The 27,798-nt window shown below is 41.3% G+C and overlaps 2 protein-coding genes across 3 annotated transcripts in view; one reads left to right on the top strand and one right to left on the bottom strand.

The window, feature by feature from the left end:
- The window catches only part of LOC124044151 (cystathionine beta-synthase-like), an 882,911-nt gene that overhangs the window by 461,371 nt on the left and 393,742 nt on the right, over nucleotides 1–27,798 (bottom strand). The gene's annotated exons all lie outside the window — the stretch shown is intronic.
- LOC124044156 (ankyrin repeat domain-containing protein 10-like) lies at nucleotides 1,126–27,521 on the top strand. Of its 2 annotated transcripts, XM_046363652.1 has the most exons (6): nucleotides 1,126–1,494; nucleotides 3,334–3,486; nucleotides 5,375–5,466; nucleotides 22,330–22,598; nucleotides 23,227–23,349; nucleotides 26,712–27,521. In XM_046363652.1, exons 1-6 carry the CDS (start codon nucleotides 1,297–1,299, stop codon nucleotides 26,981–26,983), a joined length of 1,107 nt encoding a protein of 368 aa, XP_046219608.1. In that variant the 5' UTR covers nucleotides 1,126–1,296; the 3' UTR covers nucleotides 26,984–27,521. The 2 variants fall into 2 exon arrangements, with proteins under 2 accessions (XP_046219608.1, XP_046219609.1); XM_046363653.1 differs by lacking the exon at nucleotides 26,712–27,521 and having other exon boundaries at nucleotides 1,128–1,494; nucleotides 23,227–25,044.

The raw sequence follows: 27,798 nt of genomic DNA, 5'->3' as shown, positions 1-27,798 counted from the left end.
TTTCCACTAGATTCCACAGCCACACAATCAAAATGGTCTATATCTTACAAATGTTGGTCTTCATTGAAGGTTAGGCGTACGGTTAGCAATGTGGCTGTGGTTCAGATTTGAAATCAAATTTAAAGAAGGTAATATTTGAAAAAGGTGGGGTTTAGCTATCATTTTAACTTTGTGAATGTGGAAGGTAGTAGCGACCCCCAGATACGGGGAAGATGACCTACACCCCAGTGGAGACACAGTAGCCTACGACTTCCTCCACAACAGGACAGAGTAGTAGGCTGGGCTAAATGACGGTAATAGTAAACGGGATGAACGTTTTTCTTAGCAGTAAGTGCTACATGTATTTATGCATAAACCATGCACATCACTCACTTTAAGTTTTTGCAGGTAGGCCGATATAACCAGGCCACAAGTAGGGTACACCTAAATTGTCCACCACATCCACCAATGCATTAGACTACATACAACCATTTGGCTAATTGTTATCATGAAGATTAAAGCTCTTTATGCAGACTAAATAGAATAACACTTTTAAGTTCTCAACTATCCCCCTTCATCAAGTGGGTGCACTCATTGGCCTAAGTAGAGTTGTTTTACTCACGCGAGATGTTATAATTACTAATTGTACAAAATAATAATAATAATATAAATAACTAAACAACCCAAAAGGGGTTGCCTATTTTTGTAAACAAAAATATATAAACGGTTTAAAATGTGGCAGTACATCATACCCATGTCTAATACGTTTTTGTATCAGTTGAATTTTGTATTATTTCAATTCTATGAATGTATGTATGACAAAATCACTCTGCACTACTGTCCTTGCTTTTCATCATAATGTCAATTCAGATGTGGTTGGAAAACAATGAATAGTAGGACAATTATTGAACAGAAGTTTGTTAAAAAATGATCTGTGAAAGTAGGCCAATAAGCAACGTTGGGGACAGTTCCACATGAAAGCCCCTAACGTTACTTATAATTGTGTCAGTCACTCTTGCTATTGCTAGCTATAACTTTTGGAAATGCATCGTGAATTTAGTGGCGGGTCGTGCGTCCAAAAAGTCCATTCCTGAATTTGCAACTCGCCTCAAGAAGATTCATTTCTGAGTGCGTTGGTTGGAACGTCATCGCTGTCCATTTGTGTGTTCATTGTTAGCAGCAGCAAGCAGGCAGGTTGGCGTGTGCCTTCACGAAAAGGCACTCAAAGAAACATTACCACAATCACTACATTTGGAGACAGACGACGGCATTAATTGTTATTTTCTCGCAAAAATAGTGTTTTATATTCGTTTGATAATGTCGGTGGGCATCGAGTCGGGATTCTCAAGTGAGGAGGTTCTGAACGTTCGCTTCCCACTCCACCGGGCGTGCAGGGATGGAGATGTCGGTGCGTTGTGCTCGCTTCTTCAGTGTACCTCAAACCCGGCGGACCTAGCAGTGGAGGACTCTTTCTACGGCTGGACACCCATACACTGGGCTGCTCATTTCGGAAAGGTACAATATATATATATATTTTTTTTTTACAATTAAATTATAGAGAAAAGAGGCAAGGCCTCCAGCCGCTTTCACTAGACAGGCTGACACTGAATGATACATATTCACATAGCTAGCTAACGTTAACGTACCATAATTTGATTAATTGTGGCCAGGAAATGGTTTGAAACATGTACTTTGTAGGCTGCTCTTTCTCTATAGGCAAGTGTAATGTGTAATTTGACATGGGGACGGTTGAAAATGAACAGTCTTGTGCCTCCAGCTAAGAAGAAAGTGACTGGACTCCATCAAGCAATAAACGAATATCTTTCAGCCGTCGACTGCAAATATTTGTTATATCTGTGGCGGGCTCGCTTGTTTATTGGTTACGGTGGGAACCAATAACCTGCAACGCGCCAAAAAGGCCGTTTATAAACACGCGGGGATCCTTCCCATGCGGAAGTGTTTACATAAAAATAATCAAGTCAACTGAAGGACGAGGTGTGCATGGTTTTAAATCAGCCTCATCACTGACTAAATACTAATGCATTTTGAGAGAGCAGAGTAAAGTACAACAACAATAGCGACACTGTATCAATTTTAACATCTATGTCAAACAAACAGAACAGCACCCCCTGTCCATGTCCCTGCCTGGTTAGTGATGTGTGCCTATCTCAGCCCCAGGCATAGGTTCCAAAATCCAATCAGCCATTGACTCTGTCTCCTCTTTGCTGCTGAGTGAACATGATTCACCCTGAGTTACTGTATCCTGATGGGAAGGATGGGTGTTTAGATGAAACAGCAGGGTTTTAAAAATAATACAGGCATGGTCTGCCTCACTTAATGGCTGACCACAAGGCATTTTGTGTTTGTGAGAAGCAGTTGTCTGTCTTGCGTTGATCATAAAAGAGGAACTCACACCAACACTATATACACACTATATCGAGCATGGCCAACTTCCAGGTTACACTGCTGTGTTAAATGTCTTGCTATATCAGACACTGCTACAGCACTGCTGGAGGAAAACACGTTTGTTCAAGCCAATCTGAGGGTCATCCTTGAGATTGTATTTGCATGGGGCAGGGATGCGTAATCATCGGCCTGTGGGCCCCCTTTTGGATGCCCTCGGATCCAATTGTTTACTATACGATTCCATATGCGTTATTTCATAGTTTTGATGTCTTCACTATTATTCTACAATGTAGAAAATAGTAAAAAAATGAAGAAAAACCCTTGAATGAGTAGGTATGTCTAAACCTTTGACTGGTACTGTATGTGTATGTGTTAAACTCAGTGGGGTCTAAACTTACTGTTGATAGTTAGAATAGTAGAATAAACAAGGTGAAATTTCAAAATGTGGTTGTGCATCAGCACTTTCTCTTATGTCAGTCACTGACAGTACCTCAATAAGCCCATGTCAGCTCAAATGTTTTAGATAGCTGGTAAGTTAACTAGGTAGACTAACTTACCAATCTAAACTTTGCCCTTGCTCAGTGGTTGATTTTTATCCGCTGTGTAGTGCCAGGGAAAAAACAAAACGTGCACCCGGGGGGGGGGGTCCCAGGGTTGAATTTGGGAAACCTCATCTAGTCAAGTTAGAATTGATGTGTTATTATATTAATCTGGTGGTGCATAACTGGGTGTGATTGTACCGGCTGTAAAAATAACCCTAGGGCGGGATTTGATTACAGGAAGTAGTTATACTCTAGGCCTTTGCGTTTTGATTTATTGTTACACTATAATGTTTTGCTCGAAGGACTGTGGATTACCTCCTCAAGGCAAAACCGACACAGCAGAGTGTTTTCAATCACTGTATTGGTATTTAGTAATACAATTAATTTCTCTCTCACACACACACAGTTGGAGTGTGTGACGCGTTTGGTGCAGGTGGGCTGTGGGGTCAACTCGGTGACCACGAGGTTTGCTCAGACGCCCACTCACATCGCTGCATTTGGGGGCCACCCAGAGTGCCTGCTTTGGCTGCTGCAAGCTGGTGCTGACATCAACAGACAGGTACAGTGCACATGGATGGACACACACACTTACCAAAACACACGTCTATGTGCACACACACACAGCAGGGTTTCCATTAACAGGTAATAGCCGGCTTTTGTCCAATCTTTATTTAATAAAAAAGCCGATAAATAAAATGTTTGCGGCCAATTGTCCGGGAGAAGAAATCCCGTAGTAATTTTTATTTTTTTGCCTATTCATTGATTTTAGTTGATTTCAGTTGGTGGAAATGCCTTTGACTGGTCATGCTAATTGGTATATATGCCAATTAGCATACTTTAGTGGAATTAAATTGCCGTGTGTACACAGTATATTCATTATGAATCTTATTTATCACACATGTACAGCATACAGATACACAGCCTTTGAGTGGAAAATCTGTCAGACAGCTAATGGAGAAAAAAACTATGCATATCGGTCCGTTAAATTAAAATGTTGCTGGTCAAATGTCCGGCACTACGTTTTCCTAACGGAAACCCTGACGCGTGTCCGTTCGTAGAGGAAAGGGGGGCAGCCCTAGTGAAAATGACGTGTGTGTGTGTGTGTGTGTGTGTGTGTGTGTGTGTGTGTGTGTGTGTGTGTGAGAGAGAGTGGGGTTGAGCTCAGACTGATCCTATCAGAGGGATCATCCTGGCTTTGTGCCATTCGACCTGACCCTTGACCCCTCTGGACTAGTGCCTGTTACATAGAAATAGATTCAATGTGACAGTTGATAGGAAAAATACTAAGGCACTTGCAAGAGATTCTGTTTTGTGGCTATCGTCGTTATTGTATCCTTAATACCAGTTTAACACTGGTTGAAGAGCCCCAGACAGCCTGCTTCTGCCCTCATGTTGCTGGATTAAAGACTGAAAAGCCTGTCTGAGCCCCGGGCCACTAGTTGGTGTGCACGTACGCTTATCTACATGTGAAAAGCCAATAGGGTTTGCATTTAGACTTGACGTCATCGTGTGAGTGTGTGTGTTTTTCTGTCATGCTCTTTCGTTTCTGCTCCTGTCTTGTGTACACACACTTCACTGACCATCTCTGACGCTTCACTGCACCGCTCAGAGAAATCAGATTAGTAGGTCACGATTACACAACTCTTAGCTGCATCTCCTCTTGGCTTGCTGCAACACATCACTGTTATTTCTAATACAGCCTACATTTACATCTACACATTTAAAAATTAGCCATCCAGTTTCCCCAGCATTAAACACATCACCCTCTTTTAAAGGCCTAATGCAGTCAAAAAGGTGATATTGCTGTGTTTTTTTATTTCCACATTCCTCCCCGGACAGTCCTAGCAAAATTTCTTGCTTGAAAATTGCTCTTTGCTAAGAAGCTATTTTTGTTTCTGTGACCATTATATAAAAACATATTTATTATTTGTTTTAAATAATTCAGTCAGCTCCTTTTACATTTTCACCAGAAATTATTTGATGAGATAAAACAGCTGCATTGGCCCTTTAAAACCCCTCCCTGTGGTTTTAATAGAGCCACCCTACATTCTCTGGGTGTGGACAAATATGACTATGGATGGAGGAGGGATTTTGTTTTGAAAAATTCTCTCTGCCGCCTCCTCCTTCAGCACCTCTCTCACTTTCTCTCTCCTGAAGGAGGGATCTATTTTGAAAAATGCTCTTACTACCTTGCCACCGCCCTCCCTCTCTACCACCTTCCTCTCTCCCCCTCCCTTTCTCTCAGCCTGTGGCCTGCTGTGTAGCTGGGGTGAAGAGTTCAGGCTCTGCCCCTGGACAACTCTACCCTGGTTTGGGAGCGGGGGAGTGAGGCTAACCGGCTGCATATTATTGCCGCTCTAGAAACCAGTGTGAGCAACTCATTCAGTTTGTGTAAATACGGTGTAACGTGTTTATTTCTGTCTGTGTATCTCCTGTCTCTCTCTCAGGACTATGTTGGTGAGACTCCTATCCATAAGGCTGCTCGTTCAGGCAGTCTGGACTGTGTCAACGCTCTCCTGATTCAGGGGGCGAAAGCTGAGTAAGTCGAGCTACTGCACCCCCTGTGTGCTCGGTCTTCCCCTCACTGTAACATCCAACAGCTCCCATATCTACAACATTTACATGAGGATTCCATCAAAACTCTGTTAACAACCTGTACTTTCTTGTACGGTTCACACTGTGCTCCATGTTCAAACTGTGCGAATGGGCCTATTTGTTTTGTATGGGTCTTGGGTTCTCTAGACTGATAAGGAAGTAGAATTACTACACGGGCACAACCAGTGGAATAACCCGTGTAGTTACCCCCTAACAAGCATGCATAGATATACCATGTTTGTAACTTATATTTTATGTTCAAAACTTTTAACAATGGTAAGCGCTATAGCTGCCTGTACTTACACTTTGTTACAAGGTAATTTCAGGAGTTATGTCCTTAGTCAGTAGTTACTCAGGAATTGCGGCTATGAAAAGTTGTTGCTGAGATGTCCACCTCAGTGTAAGTCCTGTTATTGTAGGAACCAGACAAGGACAACATAACCATTCATTTCATTTGAGGGATACACATTTTCAGATAAATGAAGAAACAATAAAAGATTCCTGTTAACTTTAACCTGAATCCCATCATGTTGCTCCACTCTCCTTGGCTGTGCCTCTGTTTGGGCCATCTGAAGTCACAACACTACCTACACCAAGGGATTCTAACTATTCCTGGAGAGTTACTGGTGGTGCAAGCTTTTGTTCCAGACCTATAGTCACATCTGACTCAACTAATCATGGTATTCTGTTTGGAGCATGATTAGGTGCACTGAGTGTATACACTCAGGGCTGAACCAAAAGCATGCATACCCAGTTCCTTTCCAGGACCTACTCTTAAACTGGTCTGAGAGAACCTCGCTCTTCAGCACTAGTCACTATCTGAACATAGGAGCTGTGTCTTTATAGGGGGAACAAAAAGTTTTGATGGAGTTCTCCTGCAAATGTGACCCGTGAGCTTTACCATATTGAAAATGTTAATTGGATGTTATGTTTAAACTGTAGATTATGATTTGTATAATTGAGAGCATTTGTCTTCTTTGTTCACATGTTGATTTGGTAAGTGTATTTCTATAGTTGTAGTGGCTGACCAAATGCACATTTCCTCATTGAATGAACGCAGAGAGGGGAAAGGGCTGTTTCCTGGTAAATCTGAACAAAACATCCCTTTTACTTGCTTGGAGATGACACTGAAAACCCATCATTCCTTAATGAGCTTCTGCCCTCACTCCTAGTCTTATTTTCTTTGACCCAAACGATGTGAAAGGATTTGAGTGGTTAAAAATGAGTCAGTGTGGCAGAAACACCACATAACAAACTTGTCACCTATCCGGTCCTTTCTCACCATTGGAAATAAATGAAGAACTAGTTGAGAGGAAGTTGGTAATATTATCTGGAGGTAGCCAGCCATAGTCTCCCATCACTACAAAAGGGCTCGTCACGATGCATGCAGATAGAGAAGAGATGGACAGAGAGCAAAGAGGGACATACTCAATTAGTATGAATTGTCTTAAATGCCCTCCTCTGTTCTTGCCCTTTTCAAAATGTCAGTAGATAGGTTCAAATTTTAAATAAATAGGATAAATTCCCAACCTTGTAATGGAGAAGAAAATGAGAAGCTGTGCAACGGCTGCCATGATCTGAACCAAGGATGGAAGCTGTTACCATTTTATAAAAGCTTGTTTGGTGATTTGGCAAACACCCAGGTGGTAGTGAAACTACACCAGCCAGTCAGCTCCGGTGCCCAAGGTTCCAGGTAGCTGATGATGTGAAACTACACCAGCCAGTCAGCTCCGGTGCCCAAGGTTCCAGGTAGCTGATGATGTGAACTACACACATGTACACGTCACCCTAGACACCTGTATTTGTGGTTCAGCAGTATTTTAGGTTTGTGTAACTCCAGAAGGAACCACAAAAGAAAGAGTTATTGTTGACGCCAACAGTTGTTAATCCCTCAGGCCCTCAGTATGTTTTCCAGAGACTCTGACTTCTAAATGGAAACATTCAGAAACATACAACTAGCCAGTCCTGTTTGTCTTTAGATTGAGTGCTATTTGATATACCTGAGGAATTGCAGTATGAAGTGACGCTTACATACTCACTCAACTTGAAAGACGATGAAGGTCTGTTTGACGTGATTAGAATATAGGAGAGGCTCTGCTCACCATACTGTGGATGTGCTCCTAAACATTGTCAGTGCCAGCTACTTTATCTCCTTACAAGTAAATGTGTTGATTTATTTAGTCTAAAACAAAAAGTGCCTCACCAAACGTCAACAGAGATTAATCTCATAGGGAGGGTAGACTATACCTGCGGTGTCCCACAGATGATGGATGTAAAATGGACAGTCTGAGGGAGATTATCTTTTTTTGTCCTTTTAAAACGGATGGATTTTTAACAATGGCCTGCATTTGTTCTGCTGTCAATTATTCTGTAGGTTAGACGCTGCCTGAGGCAAACTGCATTTATTGATATTATTTATACTAGTCACACACAGATAGTGAAAAGTTAGTACATGTATTTAGTAAAGGCCACTACCATGCCCTGCAAATATTTTGCTTCCAACAGTTTTAGGATGTTCCTCATTGTATGATCAAGTGCCATCGTGTTTAGGTAGACGGAGATACTAGAATCCTACTACCAGAGTAGTTTTAAAACCTTGTCCATGCAAACAGATGTGTTCTTGTCAAGACTCATTGTTGACAGCAACCAGCAGAGATGGTCTGTTTGACAGGGATCTAATTATTTCACAGCAGATTTTTTTGAATTCGTTGCTAAATGATTTAAAAATATATATATTTTTATTTATTTATGTTTTTCTGCCTCGAGGACAAATTGCACAAAAACATTCATAGTTTAATTCTGTCAAGGGAATTTGAGGCAGAAATAGTTTTTAAATACTCTTTGTTGCATCTGTGGGACAACCGGTGTACATATTCGGCTGTCCGTCATTCATAACCCGAACACACACCAGAAACGTACCAGTTAGTTTACATGCCATTTGTTTATTTGAACACTGCCTGGGTTTACTATGTAACTGTTACCAGAACCTTTCTGATTAGGAAGAAACTAAACTACATGTATTGCCAGGGAGAAACAGAAACCAGCCGGACACTGCAGCGCTTGAGGGTTTGAGTTCGAGGCCTACATCCCTGAACTAGTGAAGTGTAACATCTCTTATTACAGGTGGTCATAAGCTACTCTACTCCTTATTTAAGCTGACATACAGTCAGTTATGCCATTCTGCATTGAGGTGAAGTGTATTTTAGTTTCTGGCAGGAATTATGACCATTCTTATCATTCTCATCAAGTAGAGTGTTGTGACCCAACCAAACGCTGTAATGCGTAAATGAGCCTATAGTTTTGCTTGTCTTTGTGAACGACACACAAAACCGAATGCCAACAAATGTAGCCAATATTGTTATCGTAATAGTTAACCCAGGTAGAAAACTAAAATAAAACCTGGTATGTCAATTTAATTTTAAATCACTGGTGTTGGGGGGGGGGGGGGGGTGTAACATCTACATGATGATCATTCTTCTGATGAAATGTGCATTTGGTCGCCAGCCACTGAACTATTTTGAAAGTTGTTTATGACTGTTTTCCCCTAAAGGTCCTAGAAATGCTACTGTACAGCTGTTTTGAGTTACTGTTTGATGTTACCATGTTTTCTTTGACAGCTGTAGCTCATGTTCTGTTTCTGAAGGCCCAGCATTCTATAGTAACAGAGAAAGCAAACTAGACAGGAGGCTCATGGCATTAGATTCTTTTTTGTTTACAAAACATTCTTTAATTCCAAAATATTGCCCCGTCTAGAAAGTGACCTAAGAAATTATAGGTGAAAATAAAATGAATCACAACCTTAAATATATATTAATGTTAGCCTCATGTCTCATTAGTACCAAGCAGTAGTTTTGTCCCCTGCATGCTTCCATTGACATATGGTGCTTCAAAGGGCCCAAGGGTTTATCCAATAGCAAACTGGTTGTAAAATGTAGGCTAATCCACATGAAACCAGCTTTTATTTTGGCTTCTGAAAGACAAACTATAAAGGTTGTAAAAAGAATCTCCGCAGGTTTTGGATGAAGCCATTTTCTCTTGTGCTCCGTGGTTACTTCCACAACTGCTCAGTTCCCAGAGATGGAGCTGATAAAACTGAAATGGAAACCCATTTGACCATTGATTTATATGTATGGCTCAGGCTATAGCCTTAGTTTCCCTCCTGTGTTAAAGGTAGCTATAGTTTGAGTAAATCTAGCGTATCGATGCTATTAAGAGCAAAACTATATACTTTTGGCCGTGTATGTGGACACCCCTTCAAATGAGTGGTTTTGGCTATTCAGCCACACCCGTTGCTGACAGCTGTATAAAATCGAGTACACAGCCATGCAATCTCCATAGACAGTCATTGGCAGTAGAATGGCTCGTATGGAAGGAGCTCATTGACTTTCAACATGGCACCATCATAGGATGCCACCTTTTCAGCAAGTCAGTTTGTCAAATTTCTGCCCTGCTAGAGCTGCCCCGGTCAACTCTAAGTGCTGTTATTGTGAAGTGGAAACGTCTAGGAGCAACAGCGGCAGGCCACACAAGCTTACAGAACAGGACTGCCGAGTGCTGAAGCGCATGTAAAAATTGCCTGTGCTCGGTTGCAGCAACACTATGAGTTCCAAACTGCCTCTGTAAGCAATGTCAACACAATAACGGTTTCCACGGCCGCACACAAGCCTAAGATCACCATGCGCAATGCCAAGCGTCTGCTGGAGTGGTGTAAAGCTCGCCACCATTACTCTGGAGCAGTGGAAACGTGTTCTCTGGAGTGATGAATCACGCTTCACCATCTGACAGTCCGACGGATGAATCTGGGTTTGGCGGATGCCAGGAGAACGCTACCTGATTGAATGCATTGTGCCAACTGTAAAGTTTGGAGGAGGAATAATGATCTGGGGCTGTTTTTCATGGTTTGGGCTAGGCCCCTTAGTTGTGTTGAAGGGAAATCTTTTTCCTTTAAAACATTTTTTTGTTGCACTTTTACCCCCGTTTTCTTCTCAATTTTGTGATCGCCAATTGGTAGTTAGTCTTGTCCCATTGCTGCAACTCCCTACGGACTCTGGAGAGGCGAAGGTCAAGGGCCATGCGTCCTCCGAGAAACGACCCAGCCAAGCCGCGCTGCTTCTTGACACACTGCTAGTTTAACCGAGAAGCCAGCCACACCAATGTGCTGGAGGAAACACCGTCCAGCTGGCAACCGAGTCAGTTTACAGGTGCCCGGCCCGCCACAGGGAGTCACTAGATCGCGATGGGACAAAGAAATCTCAGCTGGCCAAACCCTCCCCTAACCCGGATGATGCTGGGCCAACCGTGCGCGCACTCGTGTCTCCCAGTCACATCCGGCTGTGACAAAGCCAGTGCCTTAGACTGCTGCGCCACTCGGGAGGCCTGTGAAGGGAAATCTTAACGCTACAGCATACAATGACATTGTAGACGATTCTGTGCTTCCAACTTTGTGGCAACAGTTTTGGAAAGGCCATTTCTTGTTTTAGCATGACAATGCCTCCGTGCACGAAGCGAGGTCCATACAGAAATGCTTTGTCGATCGGTGTGGAAGAACTTGACTGGCCTGCACCGAACCCTGACCTCAACCCCATCGAAAACATTTGGAATGAATTGGAACACCGATTGCAAGCCAGGCCTAATCGCCCAACATCTGTGCCCAACCTCACTAATGCTCTTGTGGCTGAATGGAAGCAAGACCTGCAGCAATGTTCCAACATCTAGTGGAAAGCCTTCCCAGAGGAGTGGAGGCTATTATAGCAGCAAAGGGGGACCAACTCCATATTCGACGAGCACTTGTCCACATACTTTTGGCCATGTAGAGTATGCAAGCTCTCTCGCTTATGTTGTGATTCATCAGAGAATACTGAACACTTCATTTGAACTTGACCAGATGGGTGGCAATGTCCACGTGCTGTAGAGGAGACAGGGCGTCGATGCGCTAGTCTAATAGTAATGTTGACCCTTTTTAGTGCTATTTACCCATTGAAGCATGCAGGCTAAATAAAATGTGCGTATTAGTTTGAAATGGAACATCACTAAAGCCCTTTAAAAAAAAATACATTTACTATACATGACAATGCTACATAAATGCATTCAGCTTTAAATAACTACAAACAACGTTAGGCTGTTATTGGGCCTACCGTTCACCCGCCAGCTCTAATTCTACTGTAAACGTAGCTCCGTTGCACGCAGACATTCCCACAGACTGGTGCCAGGTTTACACAACTGCTTCCTTTGAATTCTGGAAGTTATGTCTACACCAGCCAGATTAATGTTTGTTTGAGGGGAGCTTTTTAATTTAAATTAACTGCTGACAAAGGAAATAGTATACTTTTGTCAAATTAAGCCGCATGTAAACAGACTTATTTTGACTGGTGGCAAATACAATTGAACATCCTCCAGTATGAATCATATGCATAAATATAGCATTTTCTTACTGTTGCCAACTATACATTTATCATAATATTGAATAGTACATTACATTTTGAACTTTCAAATGCACCCAACCATTTTAAACTTGTTACTCTCAAAATACTTTGTAAGCTGTTATCTGGTGTACCGATCAGATGATTGCACACTCTCTTGTTTTGATGCTCTATTGATGGAGGGTTTCCATGCCAAGCACCACCATTAGCAACACACTCTGTTGTCATTAATGTGTTGCATGGCACAGTTCCACCAGGAGGATTCAATTCTGATCATTTTTACAAATGTTCCTGTCTACCTAAACGGTCCATCCCTTTTCCCTTCACTGTGATGCATTCAGTCGTTGAGCCAAAAACATCTACATCTTTAAAAGTATTTCAAAAGAATTAGAACTAATACTATAACTTATTTTTTGTTCTTAATCTATTAGGGATTTGATCTGATATTCCTTGGTCAAACTTGTCCCACATTTGGTGATATAGCTACATTGTTGCTGCTGCTACACAAATTGTTAATAGATATGTATTGTACCATACTTCTCTCTGCATCTCATGAACAGAGCTCTCTTTCTCTCACTTCGGAAGAGGACATTTGAACCTTGACCAATCACAGAAGTCGCTGTGCTTTTTCTGCTTTGCCACTTTATTCCAGTACCCTTTCCCCTTCCTGCTTCGCCACTTTATTCCAGTACCCTTTCCCCTTCCTGCTTCTCGCCCCTCAAGAGGAACCCCTCCTGATCTTTGCTGTGACTTTCAGCTGACCTTAGATTGACCTTCTCCATGGACATTTTGAGCGAAGATGGTGAATAAATGAAGATGTCCAACTTGGGCAGTTTACCATTAAATTGTTTTCTCTCATTTCTGGTCTACATAACGGGTGGTTTCCCATAGACACCAGTGTGATAGGGCTGGTCTACGAACCAGAAAAAATGAGGGAGGGAGATTTCTTGCTTCCATCTGATTTGAGCTCTTGTCTGCTCCCCCTCAAATTCCAGTCTGACTTACCATTTAACTGATCAATACCTCTGCATTGTGCTACACAATTTACTTCAGAGGTCAAGCCTATTCAGCTTCTCAAACCACAACATGAAGAGCAGCTAGAATGACTTATCTTTAACATAGACCCAAATATGCAGACCATGGACATTTTCTGAAGCCATGGAACGTGTCCTTGTTTGTGGGTTTGTCCCAGAACCACCTCAACTAGCCTGAAACATGATTATCATAAAGAAGAGTTGTCGCTCAACCATCTAGCATAGTGTTTTCTGCATCTCAAGTTCAACAAAGCAAGACTGACCTATTTTTTTTGGGAAGGGGTCCGATGGTGGCAGTGCATTAACGTTGTTCTGGACACGTGCTTTTCTTGTGCCCTGATCATCTTGAATCATCTGGCGCAAACATCTCAGCCTGCAGACTTGGTTGTGTTCTATCATTTTTGATTCAGGTCTTTTATTTCCCCGTTAACACACTACTGCCCTTTTTCCAGATGACATTGGACAATTCACCTAATCTCTTGGTATCATCGATCTGAGATCTTCGTCAATACATGCAGAAAAGCAGCAAGTGGCAGCAGCATTCTGTTCAGGGAATTTCAGGTTAAACATTCTAGTTTATTAAATATATAAATATATGCTTAAAATATAAATTATATTAGGTTTCACTCATAGTCATCCATTTAAATTGACTCACAGTCAACCTCGAATACCTAAAGACATGCATAGATCGTTTTGATGCTTAACACGTCAATATTTAATTTTATTTCACTTTTGCATTCTCCTTTTGGATTTACTGTCATGAGCCTCAAGCACATTCAGGATTTTACAATGAGCTCCTCTAGGGGGAAAGCTCAGCATCAAGCTCACTCCGGGTAGGGTAGTGGATAGACTATAGTCCAGAGTAGCAGTCTCTAGGGTCAAACAGTGCCTGAACTATTTAACTGTATAATGCTAACAATTCTGTCATAATGGTTCTTAACTGTCATATTATACATTTTATAGGGCCTATACTATTTCTGCTGCGTAGAAGACGAACTGTTCTGTTTTTGAATGTCACCTTCAGTATTAACCCTATGATACCATAAGATCTGTTTTGATTATCTGATCTTCTGTCACCTTTCCCCTTATGAAAGTGGCATTAAGAAAGAAATACTCCAGAAAATCTTATGGTCTCTTCTTCTTTTGTACTGTTAACAAATAAGACTCAGAAACCTCCACGTCTCAATGTTTTGCAGCCATTGAATTCGAAATGACTTGATTTTTTCAAGTAATCCTAGAAAAGGGGGAGAATAGACACTGCAGAGTCTGCCCCGTTCCCTGGGATAGCCGTACTGTTGTGGCATTGAGTGTTCTCACTATCGCTTCCTATCTACACACTGGCAAACTGTTGAGGTATTTCTTGCGGTGATTGGTTTTAATGCTAGGACATTTATGAATATTTAAAAAAAGTAAATTTCTTTAGACATGTTTAGACCTGCATGCTTTGCTTAATATTACCTGTTCCTGTATTTGTTTGTTTCTGTTTGTAAACTAACCGTAGGACCCATTTATGAGTAGTGAGCTTTAATCAGTCACAGGTCAGCATGATTTTAGGATCTCTCTTGAAGGTGATAGGCTAGCAACAGAAGACAGTGTCTGTGTGCTCAGAACTCAAAAGCAAAGCATACCAGGCATTTAAAAAGAGAAATGAACGCTTCCCTACTCACTGTTCAGATTCGGACATGGTCATGATCATTTCAAATCCAACAGGCTGATTCTTCAAGGTACTGTATCATTCTTCAGCATTTCACACGCATGACGGGTCTCACTGACAGGACATTATGATTGTTTATTGTAGATATCATTATGGGGTGTGTTGAGGTTAAAATAAGGATGGCCTTAATTCCCCCTGCTCTCCCTGATCTGAACCATAGATTCATCAAACTTTTCAGCAAAGCACAACATCGAAGTGGATTGATTACTTTGTCACTAGAGCACTGGTTTCCAACCTGCTGCCTGCAGAGGTGTACAGCAGATTTTCTGCAATAAAATAAACATCTTCCATATTTATAACAGTTGGGGGTATTAGTGGTATTATAAGCAATTTTACATTTCACAATGCAAATTAATAATAGGCCTTTAATTTGTTATTTAGAAATCATTGTATGTTGAATTCTTTTTAGACTCTGCGAATGTTGGTCCTCAAGCTTTTGATTGTGATTTGGTTGTCCCCGTAACGGAAAAGGTTGGGAACCGCTGCACTAGAGGAACCAAATGGGAGCAGAGGTGCTAGGATGTGGTGAGAGTTTTGGAAAATAGAAATCAGGGAGAGGAAGAGGGGAATGCAAGGCCTCTCTTATCTAAAGGGAGACAGCAATTAGCCTGTCGTTGTCCATGCCAACTCTGACATGTCATTCAAAAGGCTCCCCTGCTGAGGTATGTGGTGCGTTACACCAGGGACAGAAAAATAATCATCGCTGAAAGCAACAAAGAAAACTGCAGGATTAAAACCCCACTTAACGAAGTGTTTTTATTGGACATTCCGTCTTAATGCAAATCACTGTTACCATATTCAGGGACGTGAGATCTGATTCAAATGCACAAAATACATTGTCCTCTTGACTTACAAGCCATAGTTTTATTCATGGATTACTGTAGATGTTTGAGTCAAAATTTTAAAGTTAATTTTTTTTGCCATGTAGTATTTAATCGGTACATGAAAAGGAACATAGTCTAACTGCATACAAATCCAAACTTTCCTTTTATTGGGCAGGAACAATGTTTTTGTGACATGTCTCCAAATATAATTCACAGGAGACTGGGGTATTTCCTATTGCTTATTGACCTATTTAAAGACAAGACGTGCAGAAAGAGTAACTAAAATAGAGCCTCTACAGTGGGGCTCGGATCCTGTGAAAGGAAACACAACATTATTATCCAGCTTTAACAGCACTCTGAGCACATTGTTGCCAAAATAGAGGGGTTACTATGGAGACACTTGGAGATTTTGATAGAGTTGGAGAGGGACAAGAAGAAGAGAAACTACTCCATCTCCATAATTAAGAAGTGAAATGACAGAACTCCAGCTGAGGATCCAAAGTTCAGGGTTTTGATGAGATGTCAACACTTCGTCTGGATAGATAAACCCAGTAATGGACAGTTGGAGTCAAACGCCATTATTGACATGCCAATTGATGATGCATCTAATAATGCTGAGATTCTAATGTCGTCTACCAACTCATTCAAGTGCGATAATGAATTGAAACATTAAAGTCAAATTGTCAGTGAAATATATTTTCCCTCTGTCTCAGCAGTGGTATTTCAGTAGCTGGAGGTCATGTATGTAGCTGATATTCAGTTTGAGGGTTCATTTATGAAGTTGTAGTGACCATTTACTTAAAGGAGTGGTCCCAATGCCTCCATTGGCTTTGGTGAATGGACATTTATCACCAACACTTCAATTAAAGTCTCACTGAGGGTTTTTCAGACTGGATGCCAGTCTGTTTCTGCTATAACCAACTCCTTTGTTGTCATGGCATCATAATGATAATCGATCAAATGTATTTATAAAGCCATTTTTACTCCAACCGATGTTACAACGTGCTATACAGAAACTCTGCCTAAAACCCCAAGCAGCAAGCAATGCAGATGTAGATGCACGGTGGCTAGGAAAAACTCCCTAGAACGGCAGGAATCTAGGAATTAACCGAGAGGAACCAGACTCTGAGGGGTGGCCAAGTCCTCTTCTGGCTGTGCTGGGTGGAGATAAGAGTACATGACCAAGATGTTAAAACGTTCATAGATGACCAGAAGGGTAAAATAATAATAATCACTGGTTGTAGAGGCTGCAACAGGTCAGCACCTCAGGAGTAAATGTCAGTTGGCTGAGTAGTTAAAGGATAAACGGTGACATCCTTTCAATGGGGACCACTTTGTGTACAAAGGAGCAGCATAGAATGTTTCCCAGAAATGTTGGTAGTTGGCTTATTTTTCTGACTACTTTCATGTGTTTCAGTTACACATTTATTATGCAGAATGTAATGTAATCAAATTTGAGGGAAAAAAACTGTCAACGTGTGGTTTATCTGAATATGTTTTAATATACTTCATATACAGGTTAAAAATAAAGGAAACGGCAACATAAGGTGTCGAAATAGGACATTAGGCACCACGAGCCAGAACAGCTTCAATGCACCTTGGAATAGATTCTATCAGTGTCGTAATAGGACATTAGGCCACCACGAGCCAGAACAGCTTCAATGCACCTTGGAATAGATTCTATCAGTGTCGTAATAGGACATTCGGCCACCACGAGCCAGAACAGCTTCAATGCACCTTGGAATAGATTCTTTCAGTGTCGTAATAGGACATTAGGCACCACGAGCCAGAACAGCTTCAATGCACCTTGGAATAGATTCTATCAGTGTCGTAATAGGACATTCGGCCACCACGAGCCAGAACAGCTTCAATGCACCTTGGAATAGATTCTTTCAGTGTCGTAATAGGACATTAGGCACCACGAGCCAGAACAGCTTCAATGCACCTTGGAATAGATTCTATCAGTGTCGTAATAGGACATTAGGCACCACGAGCCAGAACAGCTTCAATGCACCTTGGAATAGATTCTATCAGTGTCAGTCAAATAGGACATTCGTAATAGGCCACCACGAGCCAGAACAGCTTCAATGCACCTTGGAATAGATTCTTTCAGTGTCGTAATAGGACATTAGGCACCACGAGCCAGAACAGCTTCAATGCACCTTGGAATAGATTCTATCAGTGTCGTAATAGGACGTTGGGCCACCACGAGCCAGAACAGCTTCAATGCACCTTGGAGTAGATTCTATTATTGTCGTAATAGGACATTAGGCCACCACTAGCCAGAACAGCTTCAATGCACCTTGGAATAGATTCTATTATTGTCGTAATAGGACATTAGGCACCACGAGCCAGAACAGCTTCAATGCACCTTGGAATAGATTCTATAAGTATCGTAATAGGACATTAGGCCACCACGAGCCAGAACAGCTTCAATGCACCTTGGAATAGATTCTATAAGTGTTGTAATAGGGCATTAGGCACCACGAGCCAGAACAGCTTCAATGCACCTTGGAATAGATTCTATAAGTGTCGTAATAGGGCATTAGGCACCACGAGCCAGAACAGCTTCAATGCACCTTGGAATAGATTCTATAAGTGTCTGGAACTCTATTGGAGGGATGTGACTTGGGAACCACACATGCTAAGTATACAATATACTTTGTACCCTAATTTACTTTAGTGTTTCCTTTATTTTCAGACCTTTCCTTGTTATATTCAATGAAGATTGGTGGGGGCTACAGTCTGTTCATAACATCATGTTGAGTGCTCCATTATTTTCTTTACTCAATAACTGACAAAGGATCTGTGTGGGGTGATGAAAGCTTGGCCATTATGGTAGTACAGGTAAAAGTATGGGTAAAGCGTTTACGTATCACATTACATGTCACTCATTAATGTAACATCAGGTAGTCTGAGGAGCAACCTGTCACTTTGGATACGTTTCCACAGGCAGCCCTATTGTGATCTCTCTTTTCACTTATTGGTCTTTTGATCAACAGATCTGAAAAAGATCCCATGTGAAAAGATCTGATCTGACTGGTCAAAATACCAATTGGTGGGAAAAATATCAGTATTGGGCTACCTGTCTAACTGCAACCAATGGTACTTTTGGGTGTATGCTATCCTGTCGGTTACTCCAGGATCTGATTACACATTACTGTCAAATTATGGCTCCCGAGAGGCACAGCAGTCTAAGGCACTGCATCTGTGCTAGAAGCGTCACTACAGACACCCTGGTTCGAATTCACCCTGGTTCGAACATCCGGCCGTGATTGGGAGTCCCATACTGCGGCACACTATTGGTCCAGCTTTGTCCGGGTTTGGCCAGCGTCGGCCGTCATTGAAAATAAGAATTTGTTCTTAACTGACTTGCCTATAGTTAAATAAAGGTTACAAATAATGTATTGAAATGTTATTTCAGTGATATCTTCTTACAGCCCATGTGCTCTCTAAAAAAAATAATATTGTTGTAAACAAGAACACTTTTGAAGTTTGACTCCTCGTTATTTTTCTTTTATAAAACAAACTTAAAAGGATCTTTAGTCGGTGTAATTTATCCATAATACACAAGTCAAATTCAAGGAGGTGGAGTTTCTACCTTTTAAAATTTGAATCCCTATATTTTAATGACACATCTGGTCTTTGTTAGTTATAGCAAGGGGTGGGTCCAGGCCTGGGATTGGATCAGAAGGGTAGGGGTTAGGCTGTAGACTGTTCCTCCTTAACAACGTGGGAGATTATTGGTGGGATTAACTCTGACCTTTCAGTGACTGACTATTTCCTTCCTAATAAGAGACAAATCTTTCATCAGAGCCTCATTATTTGGGTCATAGTTCAGATATAAATAGACTGAAAGATGGGTCTCTAACTGTATGTGTACACATTGCATATAACCTACATAGTATCATTTAGTTTGGTTGATCATAAACTATATCCTGTTTCTACCTTCAACATATTCACTTGCAGAGTTGGGTTGAAGTGTTACCTGATTACCTATATAAATAATGGCTTCTTTCTCAGAGAAGCCTGAACAGAATACTTGGTGTCTTGTTCTTTGTGCACATCGTGTTCCCCACACTGGTTGTCTCAGATTCTCTGGCACCCTGAATGATTGTTACTCCTCTTAGTGAGACCCGTCAGTCTACATGCTCACAACAACATTCTATATAAACAAAGCTGTTGCTTGAAGGTAGAATCTCTTGGAAGCGTTCATTTTTGTTTTTTCAAACTTGGTCAGAGGGGGGGGGGGATATGTATGCAAGTTAATCGTGTGATTTTTATTTTTATTCTTATTCAACAGAGAAATGTGATCTCAAGCACGTTATTTACAGTGCGTTGTTTGTATTTTTGTTTGACTGCACATTAAGATAGTAATAGGGAGTGTAAGAGAAACAAAGCAGTGAGTTTATGAATGAGTGAACCGTATCTAAACTGAAGTGTGTGTATATAACTTCCTGGATGTCACTGGGTTGCTGCACCTTTTACTTTATGTATATTTATAATTGATATTTCTACAGTACATCCATATGATGATCCTACGACCACATACAGCAACACAAAACACTGGGGTAGTTTCTCAGATTTCATTTGTTCTTAGTGCATCATTGGAATCTATGAGAGGCACACACTGCCCACAGAAGGTCAAGTGTTCCCGTTTTCTCATTTCCAAATAGAAGTTCATTCCTTGACACACAGGCCTGCCTCAACCTTCTTCCCCTCACAAAGACCTGGTTGTTCGCCTTGCACAATCATTTTCCCGCAGAATCCAATGGTGTTTAGCCTCAGAAATAACAAGTGTGGAACTGTTCTCCCGCCAGCCAGCAGAAATTTTGGGCAATTGGCATCCAGACAGTCAAGCTTATGGCCTCCGTTTGCTTAGAGTATTTTTCTAGACACTTCCAGGAAATGAATTGAACTGGTTCCATGGCAGCGCAGACCTCTATCCTTACAAGGGAATGTTTTTGGTTTGCTACAACGCATGCCAGGACAGGAACAGTGACCTGGCAATTCTTTACTAGTCTATGACCTACTTAGAAGAGGGTCTTTTTGGTCTGGCCCTATTTGATAGCTTTATATTTGACTTAGTACCCAGGTTAGAGTAGTACTATATTTTAGACTAATGTGCTTTGACACTCACTTATCCCTTTCACATTTTTTACCCAATGATTTAAAAATCCAGACCGAGAGCTGCCCAAACACTGATGCAAGAGTGACGCTAATATGCTGAAGTGTTACCCACCCAGTGACATCCTTGCCTTAGCATATCTAGAAGCATTATGGAAATCATGCTCACTGCATTGCTGTTTGCTCATTCATAAAGTCCTACTGTATGTTTATTACAGGTTTATAGCGGCAACAGAAAATGACTTAAACAGACTGTTATGCACACGCCTGAATCTGAGACCAAATCACCCATTGGTATTGTTGTTGTCTGTTGCGATACCAACGTGGATGGTATGGTGTTTTCTTAACCTTATTGGGTCCTTCTGATTGGATGCCAGCTGCTTTGACACCCATGACTTGTCTGTTTTCATTTAAAAAATGTTCTCTTCTTAAACAGTGAGTGGTACTGAGCTCCAACTCTTCGAGTCTCTTTTTCACTTTCCTATCCTGGAAGAACGAAGACATCTTTGGTAATTCTTGTTCCTTGAAGATTCTGCAGTTCTGTTTGTTTCTTCTTTCCCTGTCTTTTCCCTCTTTCTTTTCTGTGTCTCATCAAAACATGGACATCATGGATGTACTGAAAAAGGCTGCTTCCTGTGATATGTGCCTAACCGATGAGGAGTTCAATGCCTGAATGCCTGTCCTGTGGCCTGCAGTTTGACCACATTTAGAAAGAGAACTTTGATCCTGTGTTGCCAGTCTCTACTCACTTTGTCAAGATTGTTATTATTCAGCTTTTTTAGATCTAAAGTTTCAACGGCACTTTTCTTAAATTCTCTCATACATACATACATACATACATACATACATACATACACACACACACACACACACACACATACATACATACATACATACATACATACACACACACACACATACATACATACATACATACATACATACATACATACATACATACATACATACATACATACATACATACATACATACATACATACATACATACATACATACATACATACATACATACACACATACACACATACACACATACACATTTTCCACAAGGTAGACTTGACCATGATTTTGAACCTGCTCAACATCTCTGTACCTGAACGTGAAGAATTGACACCACCTTGCATAACTTTTAATGTGAAGGAAATGTCTTCCTTTGGAAATTTGTGCCAATTTGGGACGTCACCAATCCAAAACCGAACAATTCCTCTTTGTGATGGCTTTTAACTGAACGAGTCCATGATCTCCAAGGACGTACATTTCTTCTGCTCAATCTTTCAGACATTTGATACCAGAAATCAACCTAAGGAATATTTTGACATTTTGAACAAAACTATTTCTGGGATGTGGAAGTGATTTTGGTTTTAAGATTCACGCATTATTCATATGTATGTATAACAGTTGTTTATCATGTTCTCTTGCAGTGGACATATTTACATGTCATTTAAAAATAAATTTTTATTTCCAAAACCTTAAATTATAATTAACAAAGGTGAAGAAATGATCTAATAGGATCAGTTGTCATCTCTCACTCAGAGATGATGATGTTAGGCTAGCAGAGGCAGTCAGGGACCTGTGTGTGTGTGTGTATATGTGAGGTTAAGTGTGTGTGTGATCCCTGGCTATGGCAGGGTGTGGGTTTCTCTAACACTCTCTTCTCTTATTGCACAGTATGAGGAACGCTAGTGGGCTGTCCGCTGCTGACCTGGCCCATGCCCAGGGGTTTCACGAGTGTGCTGAGATACTATCCAATGCCCAGAACCTGCAGCAGTACCAGAACCTGACCCAGCTTAATGGCTTTGGTCTGAACGGTGCCATCCAGAACGGAGGCCACTCCCACCCTCTCATTCAAGGGCGGAGCCTCCTTAACGGGGCACCAAATAGAAAGAGGTCGTTTGATAACATGGAAGACAATCAAATCAAGAAGGCCAGAACTGAAGGTTAGGTTTTTGCATTTGTTAGGTTATTTTTTTATAAAGTATAAAAAATGCTAATCAAACCTGGGAGATTATAAATGTTTTTCATGACTTTCCATAATTATACGTGATAAAGCATCAAGTGTCAACCTCATAAAATCCTGTTGTAAAACCAGGATTAACCTTTGAGTGCTGGCCTATTGAGAATCTGGTTGAATACATTATTGTTCCCTTAGTTGTGCAGCGTTACAATGAGCAGTATGTAGAAGGGGATGGGAGGGGACTTGCCTGTGGCTGCTTGCCAGGCCTCTGATGTTGGCATGTGTAAATGTATGGCTTGTTTTATTGGACTTCTGCAAACTCTGGAGTAGAATTGTGAGTGGTTGCCAGGAAGTTGATTGACGCTGCAGGGTATCAGGTAATGGGGCAGTGGATGATTATTGCTGAATGAAGCTTACAATTGGGCTTTGGACTCATTGAGTAAGTTTGATTATTCTAGCATGCTAAATTGCAGTCTCCCCTTATGCCCAGGCAGCTGTGCATGATGGAATGACCTCTTTGGGCCTGTAGGGTTTTCTGCCCTGTATGTTGTGTTCTCATCTAGTTCTGTTCTTGATGGTAGTTCAACACGCTCATCCACTGCTCTCACCAGGTCTGTGCCTGCCGCTGGGGATGCTGAACGGGAATGGGTTGGTCTGCGGTGTCGGAGAGGTACTGATGGAGAGCATGCACCAGGAGAGTATGGAGTCAGCAGCGCCGCCGGCAGTGAGCTCAGGTGGGCCAGGACCCTTTGCGTTTGGGATGAATGGGTCTGCGCCGGTGCCAGGCCTGGTGGGCCAGGGGGGAGTGGAGGTGTCTACCCCAGCCGCTAAGGAGCAAGAGATCTTCACTGTGGCCTCCATGCAGATCCCCTGTCGCTGCACTAACTCCTACGCCTACCTGTAGAGGCCTTAGTGTGTTGAGTAAGAGTGTTGACCCTCCTAGTGGTTGTATCTTGGTAGAATGTCCACCAGGCCCTCTGGCCATGTTTTCCAACAGATGGCATTACTTTCTTTGGCATGGTATTGTTGGGTTTTTGGCATGGTAATGTTATACTCTTGCGGTTCTAAAAATATGGGTGTAAATAACTTGTATTGTACACATTGTACATACATGTTATGAAAAACACTGCCTTGCTACCATAATCGCTAGAGAAACATGAATTTTTCGTGTTTTGTTTTACTGGTAGCTTTGAATGATTCACAATATTCTTGTTAAAAAATCTCGTGTTTTTGGCATAGCCCCTTTTTAGGATGAGTGAATTCTGTTTTGCACAATTATCCTTTCACCGCCCCTACATTGCACAATGTTAACTGTAATAACGTTGTCAAATGATAATTCCAGTTCTTTAATGTAGAAACGCCCACACCTTGGGTACAATGTACTGAAACAAGCCTCGGTTTATGGAGAAGGTTAGACTTCAAGTCATTGAGGCTGCACTGACGTTTCCTTCTGCATCATGAATATGCAATGACAGCATTCTGCCCTTTTATGATGAGTTAGACAGTGATGTGTTTACTGAGTACTGTATTTAGTGGTGCCATTGTGACGCTGCTCCGCCCAATAAGGGGCAAAAGACAGAATTTGTCCATCTCATGTCAGAATGAAGAGGCCACTAGAGAATGTTCCTACCCTCAGTGTAATAAGATGAAGCATATTTTGTTTTATTAGTTAAATTTTCCCCTCTGAGAAACATTTGTATTAACTCTTGTCTTGTAGCTATAAAGCTATTTAGTTTTTTTTATACAAGAACTCTTATGCCAAAGCATATCTTTACATAAATATATAGAGTACATAAGCCTTGGCTATGCAGCTTTTCTATATTATGTGAGCTTTTAGGTATTTCCAAGGTGCTATTTGAACTGACACTGTCCTGTTCGCTAGCAGACTGTAGACTTTGGTTCTGTTAGACACTTCTAGTGCCCCTTCTCTTTCTGCTTTTCTAGCAGAGGACTCTGTACGCTTTTCTGTATAGCCGAGTACCTATTGTGTGTGTGGTGTTGAAAATGGTGTAAGTTTATATTGACTGTTTTTCAAGTGTTGGCTTGTTTTGTTGTATTATAATGTACTATTACTTTGCTAACTTCACTAATGACAAAAGTTAAATGTTGATTAATGAGTGTGATTAGTAGTGCTACCATTTTCACGAAACAAGGGGAAGCTACTCTTTCCTAAGGCTGGAAATCGTTTGAGGAAAAAAAAGGAACCTTCGTAAATATATTGTTCACAAACTTAAAATCCCTCCTCCCATCCATCTGCTTCATACATGAAGGACAATTGTTCTGTCAAGGAATCTGCCCTGCACTACTATTTGGTTTGTACAGAATCACAAATGTTAATGAGTAGATTGCATATATTAGAGCTTCTGATGCTCAGTGCTGAGTAGTTTTGTATACTTTTAAACTCATTAAATGTTCATTCCTTTGAATAACATGATGGTGGCTTTGTTTTTTTTGTGTACATGAGAAAGAATCTCAACATTGGTCTGAACACACTGAGGAGTAATCTATTTAATCTTTCAATTGAAGTGCCCTGAATGACTGGGAGGTTTGGTGCCCTCTAGTGATATTGAGAAAGCTGGGCAGGCCCTCAGTTGTGCTGTCTTGTTTCTAACAGGCTGACTATGTGGCGCGAGCGTTGCAAAATAATTTCAGAAATCTATATTCAATTATTGCACCTACAATGCTCCCTCGCGCCAACGAGCATCTGCGTTGCCAAGGGCTAAAATAGAAGTCGGTTCTATTTGTGATGCAGATTGCGCTGCAAGTCCTGCCTCTCCCATCTCCTCATTGGTTTATAGAAGCAGGTACCCACGTGCCATCTCCTCGGTTATACCCACGTGGGTGACTGAAAGACGAACAAGGTCAGTGGCGGTAATGGGTTACCGAGGTCAAACCGGTAACCCAACTGCGCGCGTGCGCTATCGTGCATACATTTATGTTGTCCCCCCCTACACCAAACACGATCGTGTCATGCAGGTTAAAATATCAAAACAAACTCTGAACCATTTACATTAATTTTGGGACAGTTCAAAAAGCATTAAACATTTATGGCAATTTAGCTAGCTAGCTTGCACTTGCTAGCTAATGTGTCCTACTTAGCTAGCTTGCTGTAGCTAGCTAATTTGTCCTGGGATATAAACATTGAGTTATTTTACCTGAAATGCACTACTCCAACAATTAATCCACACAAAACGGTCAACCAACTTGTTTCTAGTCATCTCTCCTCCTTCCAGGCTTTTTATTCTCTTGACTTTTTATATTGCGATTGGCAACGTTCATAAATTAGGTGCATTACCGCCACCGACCTCGTTTGTCTTTCAGTCACCCACGTGGGTATAACCGAGGAGATGGCACGTGGGTACCTGCTTCTGTAAACCAATGAGAAGATGGGAGAGGCAGAACTTGCAGCACAATCTGCATCACAAATAGAACTGACTTCTATTTTAGCCCTTGGCAACGCAGATGCTCGTTGGCACAAGGGAGCATTGTAGGTGCAATAATTGAATAATATAGATTTCTACATTTATTTTGCAATGCTATCACAAGCGGTGTAGTCAGCCTGTTAGGATTTTCCCCATTACAGCAAATGGTGGAAGCATGTTAACTTCTTGTTTCTAGGACTATATGATTGTCTCATTGAGACAATCTTAAGCATGGTGTTTTATGACGTTGTCGTCTGTGTTGACATCTATAAGGGACTTTGATCGTCTCATCTTGCCTGAACCAATGGGAGTGGGGAAGGGGGAGAAACTAGGGAAGTGTGCCAAGGAGGAGCAGTGATTGGTGTGTCAATATAACCAGGAAGAGTACAGTGAATCAGGATGTGACCCAGTGCAATCAAGTAGAAGGGTGAAGGATAACGAGGTTATGTAAAATTTTCTGTAACCCATTTGGCAACCTATTGATTTGAATTCCTGCATAGATTGAGTCACAGGTTTACAGTTTCTGAAATGTTATTCTCTAAGGGGAATAGTTGTGCAAAACAAAATCAAATCGTATATATTTGCTTATCTCTTTAAGTATGAAGTTGTGGCCCTGTACTGGCAAACACAGTATTTGAAATAATTTTGACCAGGTGTCTCATTTCCAATGGCAGGTGACCCTCTAGAAGCAGGTTTAGGGTGTGAGGGGATCCCCTTAAACAGGCACTGCCCCCCAACACACCTGAATGGGTGTGACTCTACCATCGCCCCTGCCGACATCGTCCCCCACCACGTCTACAGGGATGCAGCAGAGCACATGGTTGCCACTGGTAATGCGGGCAGCCAGGTGGAACACCAGACATCGGTGAAGGCAGAGCAGCAGTACAACCATCAGCAGTATAACCATGCCCTGTTCAGCACCATGCTCCTCTACCACGGCTCCTAGGGTGGAAGGATCCCGTTGTCAGGCCATCCCTCGGTTTGCCTGTCATTTATGCTTGATGTAAGCATTCATACGCCTTAAAACCATGAAGTGTGTTGAGTGGCTGCCTCTTTATATGTTCATTGTGTAGTTTATTTATGTTAAGGGAAGGGCCATTCTCCTGAAGGAGAGTGTTTACTTTCCAGTTTATGGATATGAAATGTTCTGTAAAACAGTCACTTGTTTCGTGATACCTTTTTGTCATGTGAAAAGTCTTTTGAGTGGCTAAAGAAAAATCTACAGTTAAGGCATATAATGCATTCTCTTTATTTTCAACTTAATGTTTATACATCTGTTTGTTCAGTTATCCTCGGGTCAAAACTAGCCTGAATGTAAAGGAAAGTGTTATGTCAGATGTCTCAAATGAGATGGGTTTTTCTGAGTAATGAAATGATGCCTCAACCTTTGAAACCCTTGTTTGTTTGAAGAATGTCTGTTAACTATGAGGCAGGTTTTGTTTTGGCATCCTCGTTCATCTGATAAATTAAATGACCTAAAAGCACATTGAGATGTGATTATTCTTCTAATTGTCAGGAGATGTAACTGTATGCACTAATGGATGGGGAACAATACAGTATGCTATGACATTGAAATACAGATAGGATATTCAACAACAAATGAATGAACTACTATCCTGTATTCTTTATGCCTCGTATAAAGATTGAATATTTGAAGATCTATTTCCTCCCATAGTTTATTCAATAAGTAAACTGAAATTGAACTTCCAAATTGTACACATGGGATTGGAATTTCAATGTACTTTTTGTACTGAGTGAAGT

This window comes from Oncorhynchus gorbuscha, linkage group LG09, assembly GCF_021184085.1.
Source record: "Oncorhynchus gorbuscha isolate QuinsamMale2020 ecotype Even-year linkage group LG09, OgorEven_v1.0, whole genome shotgun sequence".
In the NCBI taxonomy this organism is placed as follows: Eukaryota; Metazoa; Chordata; class Actinopteri; order Salmoniformes; family Salmonidae; genus Oncorhynchus; species Oncorhynchus gorbuscha.
The sequence above is the reverse complement of the archived record's forward strand: the minus strand, read 5'-3'. Positions and strand labels throughout refer to the sequence as shown.